This window comes from Mirounga leonina, unplaced genomic scaffold, assembly GCF_011800145.1.
Source record: "Mirounga leonina isolate KUSES-001 unplaced genomic scaffold, KU_Mleo_1.0 Mir_82, whole genome shotgun sequence".
NCBI classification, from domain to species: Eukaryota; Metazoa; Chordata; class Mammalia; order Carnivora; family Phocidae; genus Mirounga; species Mirounga leonina.
This window is the reverse complement of record NW_023270825.1, coordinates 10,581,475-10,601,799: the sequence shown is the minus strand read 5'-3', so window position 1 is coordinate 10,601,799 and position 20,325 is coordinate 10,581,475. Positions and strand designations below refer to the sequence as shown.

General features: G+C 38.4%; 1 protein-coding gene across 1 annotated transcript in view; it reads left to right on the top strand.

Moving 5' to 3' along the window:
* The first annotated feature begins 15,845 nt into the window (after positions 1-15,845).
* Positions 15,846-20,325, top strand: part of UNC79 (unc-79 homolog, NALCN channel complex subunit) — a 193,454-nt gene continuing 188,974 nt past the window's right edge. The window contains exons 1-2 of the mRNA XM_034992429.1: positions 15,846-16,120; positions 19,635-19,805. Of these exons, the coding sequence (XP_034848320.1) occupies positions 15,874-16,120; positions 19,635-19,805 (418 nt within the window). The 5' untranslated portion in view covers positions 15,846-15,873. The remainder of the gene's footprint in view (positions 16,121-19,634; positions 19,806-20,325) is intronic.

Sequence of the window (20,325 nt, the reverse complement as noted above, 5' to 3'; positions counted from 1 at the left end):
TATCTACAGTGGAAGTGGTTATAGCTGAACTTTGAAGAATTATTAGGAGTTGGCCAAACAGTCAAGTATGGATTGCATTCTTGTAGAGAGACTAGTGTGCAAAACCATGGAAGGGTAAGGGCATTATGAATTGGGGTTTTTGCAAGTCATTATGGCTGAAGTGTGATACATATGGAAAAGACAGATGAAGCTTGACAGATGAGCAGGGATCTGTTCATGTTGGACTCTTCTAGCTAATTGTTTGGATTTCAACCAGCAGGAAATGAGGAAGGTTTGCATTTTAGAAAGATGACTCTGGAAGATCATGTGAAAAAGGGACCGTAAGGATTTCAGTCTGGATGTCAGAGCAATAATCTAGGAGATTTTGCAGGCTTAAATTAAGGTGATGTCAGTGTAGTTGGAGCAGAGAGTAGATTTTATTTAGAGATGATTTATAGATAGAACCATATGGACCAACAAGTAGAATCTTCTGGACCTGGGAGACACAAAAATGGTGAATTAAGACATGCAAGATGAATAAGAAGGATATCTGATTCCTTACTGATACTCTAATCAAGAGAAGAAATGAAAAAGGCACAGACATAATTTTTAACTTTAACCATTGTGGTAAATATTTACAGTATTCCAAATTTGTAAAGTATGTCCAGGCCTCTTTATGTATGTCTGTCATTTCTCAGTGAAGGCTTAGCTGAAAAGAAGATGAATTGTTTCAAAGGGAGCAATGACAGCAAACCCATAAAGTCTTGCACTTTATGTAGTGGAAGAAGAAACCAATAAAAAATAAGATGGGATTAGGGGGTGTGCTTTCAGATCTAGGATAGTAATCACCAGCTTTTGTAATGAATGTGGGGCAAGTATTATTTTAATTTCTTGTTTGGCAAAACCAGAACAGAACAAATCAAAACAAACAAGAGCCCCTGATGCTCAGAGATATTAAATGATTTGCTTGAGGTCACACCTAGGTGTAGGTGGGAACTGACGCTGTGTTCCAGGGCTCTCCGCAGGACATTGTGATAGCTCCGTGACGGGTGCCCACAGTGTTTAGGGTCCAAGTGAAAAGGAAAATGAGCGGCCTGTTTGAAGAAAAAAATGAGTCAATTCTGCAAATGATAATGAAGAACCTTTAAAAATTTTTGGAATATATTAAGGGAAATGATTATTTGGAGTTCTATTGAATGAGAGACGGGAGGAAAAAGAAATCATGAGGGGCTCCTGGGTGGCTCAGTTGGTTGGGCGACTGCCTTCAGCTCAGGTCATGATCCTGGAGTCCCAGGATCGAGTCTCGCTTCGGGCTCCCTGCTCAGCGGGGAGTCTGCTTCTCCCTCTGCCCCTCCCCCTCTCATGTGCACTCTCTCTCATCCTCTCTCTCTCAAATAAATAAATAAATCTTTTCAAAAAAAGAAATCATGAAAAAATTTCTGCATTATTTACATTTTACACAAACACATTCTATCTAGAAATGACTTATTGGTAGTTGACATTTAAACATAGTTGACATTTAAACTTTTAATCCATTTTAACCACTGTGTTAAGGATGACCATCTGCTATGCACCTAGCATTGTGACAAATTCTAAGGGAATTTGAAATGATATTTAACACAGTTGTATCCTCAAAGTTCTTTTTTCTTTTGTATCCTCAAAGTTCTTAAGGTATTGTTAGGGTTACTAAGTTTGCAGACATGAAACTAATTTAGAACCATCTGGAACAGTTTATTATCAGTGACAAATTTATATAATGAAGTGACAGAATTTTTGAGGCAGATAGTGCTCTGACCAGTCAGAAAAGGGAGTGGTGATAATGGCTGGAGTCAAGCAGAAGGCTTCATGAATGGTGTGACTCTGAAGATGGGCCTTGAAGGATTATAGAGATTTGATTTTTCAAGGAGAAAACTCTGGGACCAGTGAGGTAAACAAGTTCTGTTTTGTGTGTTTTTTTTTAAAAACACATTTAGGTTAATATTTCATCTGTTCACTGTAGTGTTCCTTAATGAAATACTAGGCATAGCACAGTCATCAAACAGTGAAATAGGGGCAGTATTAATATTTCATGCTACACCATAAAATTAAATATTATTAAGCTAGTAAAAGTAATTAAAGAAGACTGGGGCCCAGTGGAGAAGCCTGGCTTATAGCCAGTGAAACTAACTGGTCTACCACTTACTAGCTTGTGCCTTTGGTCGAGTCAATTACTCTTGAGCTTTGGTTTATTCAGTGATAAAAACCACTCCAAAAGGTTATGGTGAAGATCAAAAATAATATGTATGGAGCACCTGATGAATAGTGGACATTCAGTAAACGTTGTTCATTATTATTCATATGTACATGACTGGTGTATAAAGAGAAACAGTCTTTCTGAAGGGAAGTGCCTCTGTTCCTACCAACAGCTTTTTAAAATTATTTATTTATTTATTTTTAAAAGATTTTATTTATTTATTTGAGGAGAGAGCGAAAGTGAGAGAGATCACAGAAGGAGAGGGAGAAGCAGGCTCGCCTCTGAGTGGAGAGCCTGATGTGGGGCCTGATCCCAGGACCCTGGGATTATGACTTAAGCCGAAGGCAAACACTCAACTGACTGAGCCACCCAGGCGCCCCGAACAGCTTTAAAAAAATTATTTATTTGAGAGAGAGAGAGTGTGAGCGAGCATGACTGGGAGGGAGAGAGAATCTCAAGCAGACTCTGTGCTGCTGAGCATGGAGCCTGATTCAGAGCTTGATCTCACCACCCGGAGATCAGGACTTGAGCTGAAACCAAGAGTCGGGTGCTTAACCGACTGCGCCACCCAGGCAACCCCCCTATCAAACACTTCACAATGAGTATTTCTTGTTTGACTCAGCAACTCTGTGACTAAAAATGTATTCTGAGGAAATAGCTAAAGATTTGTACACGTGTTTGAAAGGATATTCTGTACAACATTGACTAGAAGAGTGAAAATAACCCCAAATCTCACAGATAGATGATCGGTGAAAAAAATTACAATTTACTTACATAAATAAAATGTACATACATTAAAACGATCATGTAGAAATGTATTTCTGATATGGAAAGCGAGGAAAGCAGATTCTATAACTATATACAGTCTAATCCCAATTTTGTAAATGTGTATTTGTGCAGAGAAAATTTCCTATAAGGATAAACACCAAAATGTTAACCATAGTTCTGAGTAGTGGGTCTTTAGATAATTTTTATTTTTTTCCATTGGACTTACCTGAATTTTTTACTTTTATGATAATAAGCATAGACTGATACAAATTTAAAAATAGGAATGGGTCGCTATTAAAAATACTTAGTGACATAGGAAAATGCTTAAGATTTAAAGAAAAAATGATTTAAAACTAATATATGATCCCAGTTTTGTTAAAGTATTTTTATATCCCTGCCTAAAATGAATGACCAAATTTTGCTTTTGTGGCTCTTTCTCTCAACATGTAGCAAAGCTTCTAGGAAATGGTGGGGATGGGATGTAGTGAAACATCAGAGCAGAGATTAGACGCATGTATGCCTGGATAAATTTCATCACTTTCTCAGACTCCTTTTCATGTTTTCTTTATTTTCATCACAGCTTTAACAGTTGGCCTTTTGGCTATTTTTATAAAGAAATAAAGTTTGATCAGTGGGAAAAGCCACTGTCCCCCTCCCTCCCTTCTTTCCTTTCATCCTTTCTAGGACCTAGCAACTTCAACATCCACTGGGCACTTGGGGGTATATAATGCAGAACAAGAGACATAGTTCTTGGAGCCTACTATCCACTTGGGAGAGACAGTAAAACATCACCCAAATGAGTATTAAAAGTTGTGCTAACTACTGTGGAAGAAAAAAGATTAGGGTGTTATGACGGAGCAAAATGAGGGTGGAGGAAAGGGAATCCATTTAGACAGGGAAGTCAGCAAAGACCTCCATGAGGAAGCGATAGTTTAAGTCAGCCTTGAAGTAGAAGTAGGAGTTAGCCAGATAAACGTAGAGGGAAAAGCATTCTAGGAAGAGGACAAGCACATATAAAGGTTTTTAGGCAAAAAAGTAGCTTTGACCAGTTCAGAAAACTGGGGCAAGAACCGATATGTCTGGCTCTTAAGGTATGACATGAAGTTGGAAAGTAGGCAGGGACCTGGTATAATATGTTAAGGATTTTGGATTTTGTTCTGAGGGCAATGGGCAGCCATTGAAGGATTTGCATGCAGTAGCTTATATTTTGGAAAGGTCTCTTTGACTGTTCTGAGGAGAAGGAACTGGAGAGAGGCAAGAGAGAACTAGGGAGATGAGTAAGGAGGCTTTCACAATTGATCGGGAGATGATGGTGCCCAGTAATGATAGTGAAGATAAAGAACAGAAAACAGATTGGAGGTATGTTCTGGTGGTAGCATTGACAGGACTTAGTGACAGGTTGGGTTGAGGGTGTGAGGAGAGGGAAGAGGAGCTGTCAAGGATGATTTTCAGAATACTTTATTGGAGTGACTTGGTAGATTGCATAGATGGTGGGGTTGGTTTTTTGAGGGGTAAGGGATGAGATAAGAGTTCAGTGTGGAGCATGTTTACCTTACTAAGGGGAGACATTGAATAGATGAGGTCTGTTACTCAGAAGAGCTACCCGTCTGGGATGGAGATACACACTTAAGAGTCGTTGGCATGGATTGTGCTGCAGGCACTATGGATGGATGAGATTGGCTGTGGAGAGAATCTGGAGAGAGAGAGGAACAGAGAGTCTAGGACTGAGCCTTGAGGGATTCTGACATTAAACATCAAGCAATGCTCCCTGAAAGGATGCAGTGGAGCAGTGAGGGGGAAGACTAGGAGAATGTGGGGTTGCTGGGAAGCCAGTGGGGGTGAGTGTCAAGGAGGAAGGGATTGGCTGTATGGAATGTGTTGAAAGGCCTAGTAAAATGATGACTGGAAAGTGCCCATTGGATTTGGCAACATGGAGGCTCCATATGATGGCGGGAGAAGGGGATTCAGTGCAGTGGTGGAGGTGCATGACTGACTGGAGTGAGTAGAAGAATTAGAAGTGACGGAGAATGAGAGTGTACACAACTCATTATAATCTTGGCTCTGAAGAGAGAGGCCAGTGCTGGAGGGGAATGTCAAGGGAGAGGTTTTTGTTTCCTTTTAACAAGGGACACTCTAGAGTTTATTTGAATGCTTATGGACATGACTTAGTAGGAGGGAGAGCACTAGTGGTCCCATTGATGAAGTTTAATTGGAAAAGGAAAGAAGGAGATGCGCGTAGGCTTTGCTGTCTGCTCTGTGTTGAGTATGTACTAGGTACTATGCTAAGTGGTTGGCACAGGGACTTAATATTCACAATATTCAGTACTGCGAATTGGTTGGTATGATTATCCCTATTTTACAGTTGAGGAAACGGGGGTTAAGTAGAGGTAGAGCCAAAGTCTTGATCCAGAACTGTTTGATTTCAGAGCTTGGACTCAGCTCTGACTTACACTCTTGGAGGATTTCCTTTGTGGTGATGTATTAGTCAGTTTGCTAGGGCTGCCATCACAGAGCCCCACAAACTAGGTGGCAAAAACAACAGGAATTAATTTTCTCGCTGTCCTGGAGGCCAGAAGTCCAAGACCAAGGTGTCAGCATGTTTGGTTGCTCCTGAGGCCTGCCTCCTTGGCCTGCCGATGGCCACCTTCTCCCTGTCCTCACATGGCCTTTTCTTTGTGTACACGGATCCCTGGTGTCTCTCCTGTATCCTAATGTCTTCTTATAAGGGCACCAGTCACACTGGATTAGAGTCTATTCTAAGGGTCTTAATTTTGACTTAGTCACCACTTTAAAGGCCTTAGGTTTTGACATTAAGCCTTCAACATATGATTTTGGGGGTGGGGGCCACAACGCAGTCCATAACAGTCCATAACAAAGTGTAAGGAAAATAGTGGGTATGGGGGAGTTTTGGAAAATATGGAGAGGGATGAAACAGTGATTGGAGAGGGTAAAAGAAGGAGCTTACTAGAGAAAGGTAGTCTGGGGGTCAGTTGAGCTTGGAGATCGTTTGCTTATATCTCAATTATCTGAGCTTCTGCAGCAATATTCAGGTATATTGTTGAGTAAAGAATAAGACCTCTGTGCTGCAGTGAGGCTGCTGGTTGCTCACATGAGCTTAGCAACCAGCCAAATGACCATTTTGTGTGTGTGTGTACAAAGTTGAAAGGTAAATGAGTTCTATTCACATCCTCAGCACAATTACAAATTACTGTATGTCAGGGACCTTTCTGGATGTTCTCCAGTAGTTGAAAACATGAAGGTTAAATAAATCTACCACTGCTAAGATTTTGTTGCATTCGCCAGTGTAAAAATTAGCTTGAGCATTTTTCCAACTGGTTCTGGAAGTTGTCTTTCATGATTACTCGTCACTATCTTTTTTCTTCTTTCTCTCTTCCCTGTTTCCATCTTCACTAGTCAGTTATTTATTGACCATCTCCTAGATGTCTGGCATAGGAATAAAAAAAGTCAGCAATCTAGTGTGGGAGACAGAGATGTATATATGCAGGACCCCCCTCCCCCCAGTGATAAGGGGTATTATCAAAGTGATAATTCATTTGTTCATTTATCCTGCAAATATATCAAGTACCTACCAAGTGCCAGGCAGTGTGTTAGGCTTGGGATAGAGACAGGAGTCAGATATAGTTTCTGCCTTCAAGAAACTGACAACCTGGTATAGCAAACAAACAGGTAAGTAAATAAAGACAATGCAATGTGACATTTGTAAAATATTAAGAGGTCTCAAAGTAGGGAGTGATTCTTATCTCTGCTCTCCCTTGCATGTTTGGATACCTGTTGAAAGGAGCCACTGCTGCATTTTAACAAAAGGAACTTTAAAAAGAATATTCATTCATTTCACACACAGTTTTGAATGCTTGTCATTGTTGTGTAGTGACAGTTTTGTAGCTCTTGAATTATGAGCAAGCATTGAGTTTGGGATCTATGGCTTTTTTCTTCACATGAGTTTATTGTCCACAGCCTGTACCATCAACACCTTTTTTAGGTGGTGGAATGATTAATGGTATTCCTGAAATACTTGACAGAAATCTGCTGAATATTAAAGCTGGAGGAAAGTCATAGTAACAAAGCATTACTGTGATGGTGGGTGAGCAGAAAGCATGTGCTGTTTAGCACAGATCTCAAATATCTGGGACTTAATATGGGGACCCCCGTCATATGATTTTTAAAAAGGTGGTGAACAGCGCGGAGATCAAAAACACTGAGAAGAAAATGGGTTTTTATAAATTATGTCATTGAAACAGTTTCAAGTATCACTTCTTTTTACCTTATCTCAGGAAAAAAGTTATTTACAACCAAATACTTTTGGGGTTCGTTGAGACAATGGATATAAACTTGTTGCTTTCTTCAGAGGTGATGTGCTATACAAACTTAAGGTATTATTATCTGGAATCTAGCCTTATTTTTGTGGGGAAGTGCTAACCATATTATGGAAATAGTGCAGGGAGTAGGAGGGAGAAAAGGTAGATTTGATCAATGGTATATGTGGGATATAGAATCAATGATTAACCTAGTAACAGCTGGGAATTGAATTGCTTTGATATCAAGCAGCGAACACCCGCTATCTTCATATTGACTTCATCTGAGAGTCGTATTCTAGAGTATGTCACAGTGGAAGGAGCAGGATGGGGACGAGGGTGTAAGTTCTGATCTAGCTCTGCCATTTACAACCTATGTGCCTCATTTTCCCCATCTTTAAAATGAAATGGTTTTGGGAAAAGGCCCCTAAGGTCCCTCCAGTTTTGATAGTTCATCATTCTGTGATTCTACGTCCCACACCTGTCAAAAGCATTTGACTTTTCTTAAGTTGCTTATGCCAGGATTTCAGTTAGAATGCATCCAGGAGCTTGTTTCCATGGGCTGTTGGGAACAGCAAGATCTTGCTTCTCCAGGACTTGATATGTCTTCTGTTAACTGCTGACAGTGAGCCATACCACCTAAAAGGCTCCCTTGTAGCCGTAAAGATTGAAAGGACAAAATGGACAGTATTGAGAGCTCTGTGGAAGAGGAGACCTGAGAGACGGTGATCATCATGGCCCCTTGGGATTTGCAAAGAGGAGTGACTAGAACTGGGCCATTCACTGCAGCCAGGTCAAAGGTCAGGTCAGGAATGTGGACAATGCTGGTGACTCCAGGTAGGTCTAGGAGGTTAAACAAGCCCATTTAGTCCCTCCTGAATCTTGAAGATCTGAGCAGCCATGCTCAGAAAAGCTATTAGGAAGTCTCCTAATTTCTGAAACTCCTTGGAAGAAAAATGTGACATGCATTTTTTATATTTTTATTACCACCCAATCATTATATTCTTACTTAATACTCACCAAGTTACTCTCCTCTTAACATATTCTCACAGTTCAAACATTCATTAAATATGCTACATGCTTTTATGATCACTGATTGAGTTAAAAATCTGGTTTTGACTGATGCCATTGTGCAAGAGATTCTCTGTATTTTAGGATTTTTGGAGTGTTGTTGAAAGACCTTTGAGTTTTCTTCTTCAGTTTTAGTTCAGCAATCTTAAATATAATTCTCTGGTGGCAGAGATTTAGATCTATTATTATATTGCTAATAATAAGCTAACTGGGGGGTGATTATAAAATGATTTGGAGTACTGCCTTTCTTAGTGATAAAAAAAAGTAATAGATAATTTGTGAATAGGATATTAAGCCAGATAACTAAAAAAGTTTTGTGTGCTTAATACAATGATAAGAAATTAAAGGTCTTTTAAATGGTTTCTATCATGGAATTCCAGTAAAAATTTAACATATTTTCCATAAAATATTAATTAAATTCCTGTATCTAATCATTAAAAAAATTCAACAAACTGTGTACCTAATACATATTACAAGATGATTTTTCTTTTTTTTTTTTTTTGTTTTGTTTTGCTTTTATCTAGTTGCTTCCAAGATCCGGTACTTACAGGAATATCATAACCGGGTTCTTCACAACATTTATCCTGTACCTTCAGGGACAGATATTGCAAACACCCTGAAATACTTTTCTCAGACCTTGTTAAGGTAAGCTTTAAAATATCCTGTACTTCGGAAGAATTATTAGGTAGTACTGCTGAATTGATTGGGACCTAAACTTTTACCGAACTCAAAAGTTTTGAAGGGCCTTCTGTTTTCTTGTGCTCTGCCAGAAGAGTCTGGACTCAGGTTCTCTGGGTGTATACAGCAGATCAGATCACAGACCTAACTGGAAAAAAAAATGGGTTGCATGGCTACAGTCTGCTTTCCCTCATTTTACATCTTCTCAAGAGATTTGTACAATGATAAAAGGTTCTGTGTGTGGCACTAACATAGAGTGGAGTGGGAAGGAGAATTTACGTTGCTAAAATTAAGAATAGGAGACAGTCTTCAAGAAAATCAGAATTAAGTAGCGTTTTAGGTTCATCTGTAGTATTTCCTATTTCTTGAAGTACGATCTATGGAAATAACCATCTGCGCCACTTCAAGCGTTCAACATGCTTGACAATTGATGTGGACACTCTGTGCGGGACAAGGATAGGGAAACACATCCTGGCCGCTTTGACTGTGACACAGAGATGGGAGGCAACTATCTCCTTCACAGTTCTCATTAGGAAAAACAAGTGGATGGAGGGGAGCCACTCAGGTGTTTGGGAAATCACTGCTAAGAAGGGAGGGGAGCACTTCCCTTTCCATTAAATTCTAAGGCTCGGTCTCTCCGTTAGCGACCATGATCTTCACGCTCCAGATCTGATTTTTGGAAACACAAAAATTGACTTGCTACTGTTTCTTAGTAGCATTTTTGTGAGATAGGGATTCAGGACAGAACACCAGTGGGGAATGAGGGGCGTGGCCCTGGTGGTCCTGGAGGTCCCAGTGGACTGAGGCTCAGCTTTGCAGAAAGAAGCTTCATGCCATCAAGTCAGCTACCGATCTTCTGCAGCCCTGCTCTTTGTTCTTCTTATTCTTTGGAATACTTTGTCTTCTTTAGAACCCTTGGTGTCCCTGTTCTCTTTTAAAGGGATTCTGTTTATCAGATTCATGGATTTCATACTTGCCCACTAAGTCGAGGACCTTGTTAGGGGCGATTTCTCTTTTCAAATTGCAGGGGAAAGCATTTGTTCAGTTTTCATAGTGATAATCTGCTTAAGTGTATACACCAAGCATCTGACTCTGCTCTTTTGAATTCTCCTTTTTGTCATTGAGGTCAGGGTTTTCAATGGCAGGTGCTTTCTTTTATCACAAATTCTGGGAGTTTGCAAAGTGAGAGCCATTTTTTAGTAGGAAGCAAAGTCTGAATTCGCTTTGCAAAGAAATTGAGGTTCCCATTGGCACTTTGAAGCCTGCTGCTTAAGTCTTTGTCATTGTGTCAGAAGGTTGGGAAATTTGGGATACTGAAGTCATGTTTGCAAGACATGAAGTTTCCATTTTCTTGAGTGATGGATCTTTGGATATGATCATGGGTGATAACATTTTAATGGTAACACTGATGTTAAGGTAGTTTGTTCAAGTAGCTGTTGGAGAAGATTCTATGCAATTGAGCCGAGTCCATTTTCAAAGGGAGACCGCATCAGCAACTACTCCTAATGTAATAGTAACAAAATAGCTGCCATTATCATCATTATCATAGCCATAGTGTGTGATAATACCAGTAATTATAGGTGTTAAGCATTGTCCTAAGTGCTTTACATGTCATCTCATATAATCCCTTATAATAATTCTATGAAATGAGTGTAGTCTTACGCCCATTTTACAAATAATGAAACTAAAGCATAGAGTGGTTTAATAAACTGCTCAAAGGTACATATCTAGTAAGTGTTGGAACCAGCATTGGACCCTGGTGGTCCTCATCCACAGAACACACACTCAATAATTACACGACACTGCCTCTCCCTAGTACTACTAGTTATCATGGGATAGAGACACTTCTCTTCATAAAAACTTGGGTTTGGCCTTTGGGAATATCAGCATCCATTCTGAGTCCATAGCCTAGTTTCGGCTGTCCTTGAGATTAAGGGAGGAAAGGAAGTGCTTCCTGCAAAGACTTGCCAACTTTTTGGAAGTTAAATTGAGCTATACTTAAAGTGATGTGGACAGTATTTCAATTCCCAGATGTTTTAGCTCTTTTTCTCACTTAGCAATTTGTTGTGGATAGCAGCAGGTCAGAGCAGAGTTGACAGCCTATAGGACACACTCACATGTAGTGGGAGGAAGAGTGAAAACCCTAAGCAGGGTAACATGTCATGGGGTGGACTTTAGTACTTATAGGTTCAACTCTTGGGCTGAACCCAATGCAGTTTCTTTCTTCTCTTTGCCTACCTCAGCATTAACAACAACAACGAAAAAAAAAAACTCAAAACTCTTTCATTTCTTTTGCTTACTGGAAATATAGAACTTAAAACTCTTGTCCCGCATATTGGACCAAGTTATGATAGACTACTTTCACTGGTGGTATATATATCCATGCCAGTCATATTTATATTTCTTCATTTTATTTACACTATTAGTTCAAGACAAATGAGATGGTCTGGGTATTTGGTGTGGTAAGATTTTCTACTCACTAACAAGATAGGTTCCCTTTGCATTTTTGACGATTTTACATTCGGAAACACTTCTAGCCTTCAGAATCCAGATTCTTGAAAAGAAACAGGAAGAAAGAATTAGAGATGAATTCTCACAGAGTAACTCTCTGTCTTTCTGTGGATATTCTCAAGGAAGTCAGAATTATTATTATTTTGATTAAAATCTGTAACCCGAAGTACCAGCTGCTTCATTTGAGTCAGGATTGCATTTTTAGAGTAATAGTCCTGTGGTTTTCATGCATGGCACATAACTCTTACTGATTTCAATAGAGTTTTGTACATATTCCCAAAGGCAGAGATTAGCCTAGGTGTTTAACTTCAATTAATTTAATGCACAGGAGAGGAGAGATTATGTTACCATAATTGGTTGTATCAGCATTGAATAGTCCACATATGTCTACTTAGCTCTTAATTAGACTCACATTAAAGTTCATGGGGTTTAGTTAGGAGAAGGTGAGTCCTGTGCTTTATTCATCTTACTAACCCTTGAGCCTAGAGCAGAGTTTGGTCCTCAGAAGAGGATCAACAAATGTTTGCTGAACTGAGTTGACTTTCGTCCAAATTTCATCCATTGCAGCAATCCCTCTAGAGCATTTACTTCATCTACCAGTGACCTGGCATACCGGGTAAAATTCTGAGTGCTGAGTTGTACTCATTTTCATTTAGCAGGGACCTAAGTATGGGAACAGACACACAGTTTACACACAACTTCAGAGTTTAGTTTTTTGTTTGCTTTTATTATTAGAAGGACCTATGAAGATCGTCTAATTTAATCCCCCCTCACTACAGAGGAGTCTGTCCATTTTACATTGGAAACATTCTGGGGCCATATTTAAAATCTAAGGTCTTTTTTTTTTTTTTTAAAGATTTTATTTATTTGAGAGAGAGAGAGAATGAGAGAGAGAGAACACATGAGAGGGGATAGGGTCAGAGGACGAAGCAGACTCCCTGCCGAGCAGGGAGCCCGATGCGGGACTCGATCCAGGGACTCCAGGATCATGACCCGAGCCGAAGGCAGTCGCTTAACCAACTGAGCCACCCAGGTGCCCCTCTAAGGTCTTTTTTTTAAGGATCTTGTCTCTTACCTGGCAGAATATTTAAAGTTTCCAATCTTTCTATGTCATATGGTCTTTTGGAATTCCTTCCCCCAGATCTCTCTGCTGGTGCCATTCAAGCTGCTAGCACATAAAATCTTTTTAAAAATCATTAAGTTTGGGGAAAGCTACTTGTCGCTAACTCTTTAGAAAATGTTTGATATGTTTTGAAAAGGGATTCTAGTCTCAGTTCAAAAATCTTAATTGAAGTGTAATTTTTAAATGCTTAGGAAGAAAACATAGACCTTCCAATTACTGATTTGAGGTCCACAGAGTAGCTTTAGAGCATAGCATGGTCAAGTAAATTTTGCTGACAGTAGAGAGATTCAACTCAAATGTCAAAATTCATAATCTTATAAAAAGTTTATTGATGTATTAATTTTCTGTGCTATAAATACCTCAGGGCAACTTCTCATCTTTCTCCATACCCACAGGGGTCTTCTTCTCTTGGTTCCTCTTGATGTTGGAAGTAAGTGTTTGATATAAAGAGGATCTCAGGAGGGAAAAGGAAAGGTGAAAAGTTGGTTGCTGGGTCAAACTCTTCTGAGCAGGGCATTCTTCGTATTCTTTTTGGTTGGCTGTACAGACCTCTGGGGAAGAACTTTAGTTGGGGTAGATGGTTTTATCATTCCCAAGTTAGACAGTTTGGTTGGGGAAATAAGGTTTTTTTTTTCTGAATAAACTTCACAAAACATCATAAAATCACAATGCATTGTACATTGATTCATGAGCCCTTCTTTAGTTTTTCCACAAATGAAAACATTTCCTTACATTGAAACATGAATGGTAATTTAAAACTGGTTTCATGGATAACTCATCTTCAGCCATTTTTTTCTCAACTTCACCTACTTATTAAATCTAGAGGCAGTGAGAGAGAAGTTTTACTGTTTCAATGCTGACATTCTCCCTCCCTGCATGTATGAACTTGTTGCTGCTATCATTTGGGAACCCCATGTATACAGGAAGGGAAAAATACCAAAACAGAGTCTCCAAAGTTTATTTGACTAGTGTCTGTTAAATTATATCAAACTTTGGAACAATACTTAAGTATACTTGAAAAAATAATAATGTGCTATATTTCCCCCACCAAGGAAAAATCTGATGACAGAACTGTACTTAATTTAAAGGACAGCATTAATATATGATATATAGCTGATTTTATTCTTTAAGGCAAATGTTGTTTTTCTATATCACTTCTATAAGATCCGCATCTTGTAATTTTGAAATGATGCTGGTAGTAGGCTAACTTAGGGCTGAAGTTTGGGAAATAATATTTCTGACTTACATCTGTTGTGATTCTAAAGGAATTTTCAGTGGGATAGAATCCTACAGGATTAAAACAGATTTTCGGTGACTGGGCTTATCAAGAATATAACATTTAAAGGTGGTACTTTTAGGAGTAATCAAGTTATATGAGGAAAGTATAAAGTCTGATGGAAAATCTGATGGTACTGGAATGTTGATATTATCCCATTGTAAATCATAAGCTTACTTTAAGTTAAATACATCACACACAAAACAAGGTAAATTTAATCCCTTTAAAAGTAAAAAAAAAATTACACTAAATCTTAAGTTATTTCTTGCTAAGAAGTATTACATGACTATTCTGAAATTATCTTTATTATTATTAATTGTTTTTCCCTGGACATTGGGTAACAGAAGACAAAGGAAATCGAGGTAAATTAGGCACATGGAAAATAAAAAGCATGTAGTCATTTTTCTTACATTTGTAACATATTTTGCACTAAGAGTAAATAGAAATAAATGTAAATTTGAAATAGCAAGCATGCTTGACACTAACCAATTCTTCACACCACTGTGCAATGGTAAATGTAATACCATTAACTAAGAACTTAGTAATGTTTGATGCACAGAGTTAAGTGTAAAACGAGGTTATTTTTATGTAATGAAACATTTATAAATTGTTATCTATTTTGATTAACATGTAAGTGTACTATATAAAAGCACTTTGTAAGTGCAGCAGATACTATCATTATAATGTATAGCTGTTGTCTTTAATGATAAATAGTATAACCTAACTTAAAAAACCTAAATATCTGGCCAAAGCAGTCATTTCTTCTATTTTTAAATTAACAACTCTTCTGCTTTATCGCTTTTACTAAAAGGTTTTCATTTAAAAAGGAAGGCTAAACGAAAGCCAGTTTATTTCTAGAGTTTATTTTTATTCCCATTAAACTTTTTTTTAACTTTCTAAATTATCTTTCCTTTAGTGTTTAGTGAGTTTTGTTGAATAATAACGTAAGTAGCAGCAGTAATATATGAGATCTTATTGTATGATGTGCAGCTATATGACAGATACTGCTTGCCTAGTCTTTAGAATTTTGAAAGTAACTATTTAATAAACCACTGTTTGTATTCGTAGAATAAAATGTTTCCTCCCCAACATGCAAAATTAAAAAAAAAAACACACATAAATAACCATTATCATTAGTTCACAAACATAATGCTACGGACCATCTACTATATATTATTTTATAGCTTTTCCAATGTAGTTTAGTTAACATTTTAGAAATATGTATTATTTCTAAATTCATATGCCTGTTTAAACTTCATTATCTCAAATGATACTGACAGAATGTCATGAAACAGTATCATAATATACATATAGACATTATTTTGATGCAATAAACATGTGATTTTTAAGACTTTCTTAATAAACACACATGTTTATTCTTTGCTAAAACATGTTTCTGCAAGTGCCATACCTATATTTTGCAGGTTTTTACTTACCCGGTTAAGACAGTCTTGCTGAAAACTTCCTTTGCTTTGAAATCTCGTTTTAATTAGTAATAGAAGCCCTAACTCATTAGATGAAGCCACTGGTTTTCCTTCGAGGAAACCTCTCCTTCACCAAATTGATAAACTGTAAAACATGGGTTTGGCACTGAAACATGCATTTTTATATTTTTGCTCCTTACTAACCAGATAACACATGAGATGCAATGCAACTTCCACAAAAGAAACCTTGCGTTATTGGTTATCTCTGAGCATGAAGCTATGCGACCCATACTCGATTTGTAGACACTGCTGGTGTAGCAATTGCATCTTATGTGGGATATATCTGGAGTTTTATTATTTGTTTTAGAGTGTCATTTCAATGTAATGTGCTGTTCTTTGTGTCTTTGTTGTCTCTTTTTTTTCCTTGTCCCCCCAACAGCATTTTGTCCCGCACAGGGAAGAAGGAAAACCAAGATGCCTCCAATTTGACAGTGCCCATGACCATGTGTCTTTTTCCTGTGCCATTCCCACTCACCCCATCTCTAAGACCGCAGGTCAGTTCCATCAACCCTACTGTTACTCGCTCCCTCCTTTACAGCGTCCTGCGAGATGCTCCCTCTGAACGCGGCCTGCAAAGTCGTGATGCTCACTTGTCAGACTACCCTTCTTTGGACTATCAAGGCCTCTACGTGACTTTGGTGACTCTCCTGGATCTAGTTCCTTTACTACAGCATGGCCAACATGGTGAGCACTTAATCAGAACCTTTGAGAATGTCCATGTATGTTTATGGATGCTGGAGACTTGCTATTGGAGTAAATTGCTTGAAAGATCTTTGTGTGGTTAAAGCCTTTCTTACACAGAAACTTAAATATGATGTTTCCCATCCTGTCATTTTTTTGTTGTTGTTTTTGTTCTTTTATGGCCAGAGGGATGTTATCCAGGTGGACCTACATTTGGGGGGAATGGGCTGGAGAGAGGAGTCAGGCTCTGACGGAAATTGACCTCTTTTCTCCTGATCTGCTTGTCATGGAGAGTCTTGAAATTATGACCTGTGGGCTAAGATTTAGAAACTTGCCCCCCCCCACCATGAAATATAAGAAGTGGAGTCCAAAGAGCAGGTCAAATCCACTGACTAATTCTGTGATGGGGGGGTGCAAATCACAGAATCTCAGTGGGACTTATTTTTCCTGTCTTTTAAACACAGGATATTCGATAAGGAGAAATCTCTAAGAATTCTTCCAAATTTCACTAACCATCGATAGTTATTACAAAATGTTGGCCATTGGTAGAGTGTGTAGTGATGCTCTAAGCTGTATATGGTATCTACTATACAGTATTAGTAGTGCTTCTATTAAGAGCATGCTTCTTTTCTTAATGCTTTCCCTTTTTACAGTGTGTTTTAGTCAATTTCATTATCTTACTTGCTTACCAGATTCTTCTAACCCATAAAAAGGAGTACAATAATATCATAATGTCTCTTGCTTAACTATCATTATTATATTTTTGAGAATCACATGGAAAACCCATGCAATAAGAGAAGGGATTTTTGCAGAGAATGAATGTTTAAAACATCAGTTGTTTTAACTTTAAAGCACTGATAATTTGGTGTCTGGAAATACAATAACCAAAGATTCACTGTGTAGAAAAATTGGAATTTGGGAAGTGGGTGGGTCATGGCGGTTATTTTACCTTTGAGTTGGGGCTAACTCTTGTAAGAGAATACTTAATGCTTTATTTAGTAAGATGTGTTCCTAATGAAAAAATTAAAAAGAAATCTACTTCCATAAAAATAATGAAATAATGATTATTGAATTTGTTTCTTTACAGTTCTGTATTGTAGTAAATATTAAAAAATGTACAGATTTGTAAATTTGCCTGTTGTATCATTTTGTAGCTGTTTAAGCCTGGTCACTTTTACTGGGATTCCATCCCCACTCAGAACTTAAAGGAGACGGCTCTTTGAACATAAGACTGGCAGAGCCTACCGTGGTGGTGGTGGTGGTGGGCTCGTCAGTACTTTTCCTTTATGACAACCAGTCCTGAGGTTACTGTAGACCTGCCTGGTCCTGGGATGGGCCACTGTGTGAGAGCCCCTGGGTTAAGATAAAAGTATTCAGTTTGGTAACTCCCAACCCATTTAACTTCGATTAATATGTTAAATTATGACGATTTCAGGGGGCATGATTTATATATTTGCTTTTTTAAAAAAATTTTATTTTATTGCGTTATGTTAATTACCATATGTTATATCATTAGTTTTTGATGTAGTGTTCCACGATTCATTGTTTGCGTATAACACCCAGTGCTCCATTCAATATGTGCCCTCTTTAATACCCATCACCAGGCTAACCCATCCCCCACCCCCCTCCCTTCTAGAACCCTGTTTGTTTCTCAGAGACCATAGTCTCTCATGGTTCATCTCCCCCTCCGATTTCCCCCCTCTTCATTTTTCCCTTCCTACTATCTTTTTTTTTTTTAACATAAAGTATTTGTATATTTGCTTTTATACCCACAACTATGTTGCGACTTTACTCTTCACTGTTCTCTATACTCTGTGTTCTTGTTCTGCATAACAGAGCTTAGAAGAGAGGAAAAACCTCACTAGACTATCCCTTAGGGGTTAAAAAGCAGTACAGCAGTGTTTCTCAACCACATCAGAATCCCTGAGGGAGCTTGAACATGGAATTAATTCTGGGTCCCAACCTGGGATTTAGGAACAAGAATCACTGAGGGGTGTGTCCCAAGGATTGAGATTTTCAGTGAACTCTCTGGGTGATTCTTTTGTATCCTGAGTTTGAGAACCACTGCCCTAGGGCTAGAGGCTCTGTCCTGGGGCGGGGGGGGGCAGTGCGGAGCACTGGCGAGAGCTGCATTCTTGTCACAGTTCAGGTACCACCTGTCAGGTGATCTTGGGCAATCACTTTCCTTCTCCGGGCCTTGGTTTCTTCATTTGAAAAACATTCCAGGTTGGCTCTCAGGCCCCTTTCAGCACTAATGTTCTGTAACGAGACTGCGGTGCAGCTGAGGTGTCTTTGATGCACAGCCTCAGTTCATTCTTGGTAAAACACCTGTGAATTTTACGTCTCATCAACTTGAGCCCAAGGTTGACTGACCCTCACTCCCCAGGGTGCCCTGTGGCCTCATCCTGTCTGTTGTCAGTCGATGTGCTTGTTGAGATGGCATATTAATTCTAATCAGAAATAACATCAGGCATCAGAATTGCACGAAGAAGGTAAAGCTGCTGCAAAACCAACAAATCTAGTAATTTTCTTTTAGAATGGATAGGAAGGTGATCAAAGTCTTCATTGCCAAGTCTTGACCGATAACCCATCTCCTGGGAGGTCCAGAAATATCAAACGATATATTCAGTACAATGGGATTTGGTATACATGCATTCTAAAGCTAACTAGTTATGCTTTTTTTTTTTTTTTGTGAATGTCCTCTATTTTTACTCCTTGTGCAGGTAATAATAGTAACATTATTCATATTAATAATAATGGCTAATATTTGTGAAGCACACATTATGTGCTGTGTTAAAGCACTCTATATTAATCTCATTTAAGCCTCCTAACAGTCCTTCTAGAAGTGAGGTAGGTACTGTTCTTATCCCCATTTAAAAGTGTTGGTGGGAAGATTATCATTAGGTGGCACATCCTTCCGTGATAATTCGTAACAAAATGCACAGGGTCACAGAGCATCATTTACAGCTTCCTTTCGGCTGCTATGCTGGAAGACACACGTTACCCCATTGCCCAAGACTCCAGATATAGGAAGATTGTGTTTTGGTTGATGGAGCAGAGATAGCCTGGTTTCATTTCCAGTCTTGCCCTCGACTTTTCTAAAACTTCCAGTGGGAAAAAATTTAATGGCTTTGTGCCACAGTTATCTTGTGTAAAATGTAATGGAGGTAAGAATGCTAGAGGATATTTCAGGATTCATGATCACATGGAAAGTGCCTTTAGTTTTTGAAAGCCAGGAATAATATGAATACCAAGTATTACTGAAGATTGATAAAGGGGTGAGGAAAAGCTCATGAAATAGGTATTTATCTTTCTTAATGCAGTCATTCATCAGCCAGTTATTGAACAAACCCTGTGTATGTACTTTACAGAGCATTGTGTTTCAGAGGTCTTGATAGGAAGGGAGCAATAGTTGGTTATAATTTAAGCCAGTTTGTAAGATCTTAAAATGTAGAATTAGCATATTTTGTTAAGTGGCAAAATATTCAGTGACTGATTACTCATTTTTGTTTTGTAGATCTTGGACAGTCGATATTTTATACAACTACATGTTTGCTACCCTTTCTCAATGATGATATTCTGAGTACTTTGCCCTACACGATGATATCAACATTGGCTACCTTTCCTCCATTTCTGCACAAGGATATTATTGAATATCTTAGCACATCTTTTCTACCAATGGCTATATGTAAGTTCAATCTTACCTAATACTAGATTCTTTTAATGCATTGTACGAATGGAAATTGCTTTTGCTGTTTTAGGCTGTAGATTTTCAAGATTATAATGGAATCACTTGCTGGTATCCAGGTGCTATGATTTAAATTGTCATTTCAGCATGATTATTATGGTGAGAATCAAAGAAATGAATGATGATTATACCTTGGAATTGTTTTATTTGCATAATTTGGTCTTATAGAAGAGGAAGAAAACATATCAAGTCACAGTCTCTATTACCTACATCGAAATTATGGGATTTTTTGTCACTTAAGAAAAAAAGGTAGAGAGAGTGTTGCCTCAAGTATAGAAATTCTCATCTTTTGCATCTGAAGGCAGAAAAGTGTGATAGGAAGAGGAACAAACTGAGTGAGGATATACAGATCCCAGTTTCAGTTCTGCTCCATCCATAAATGAGCTGTGTGGTGTCAGGCATCTCACATGGGTGACACCTCATCTGTGGAATGATGCCGGCATTAGCTTCCCCTCACAGG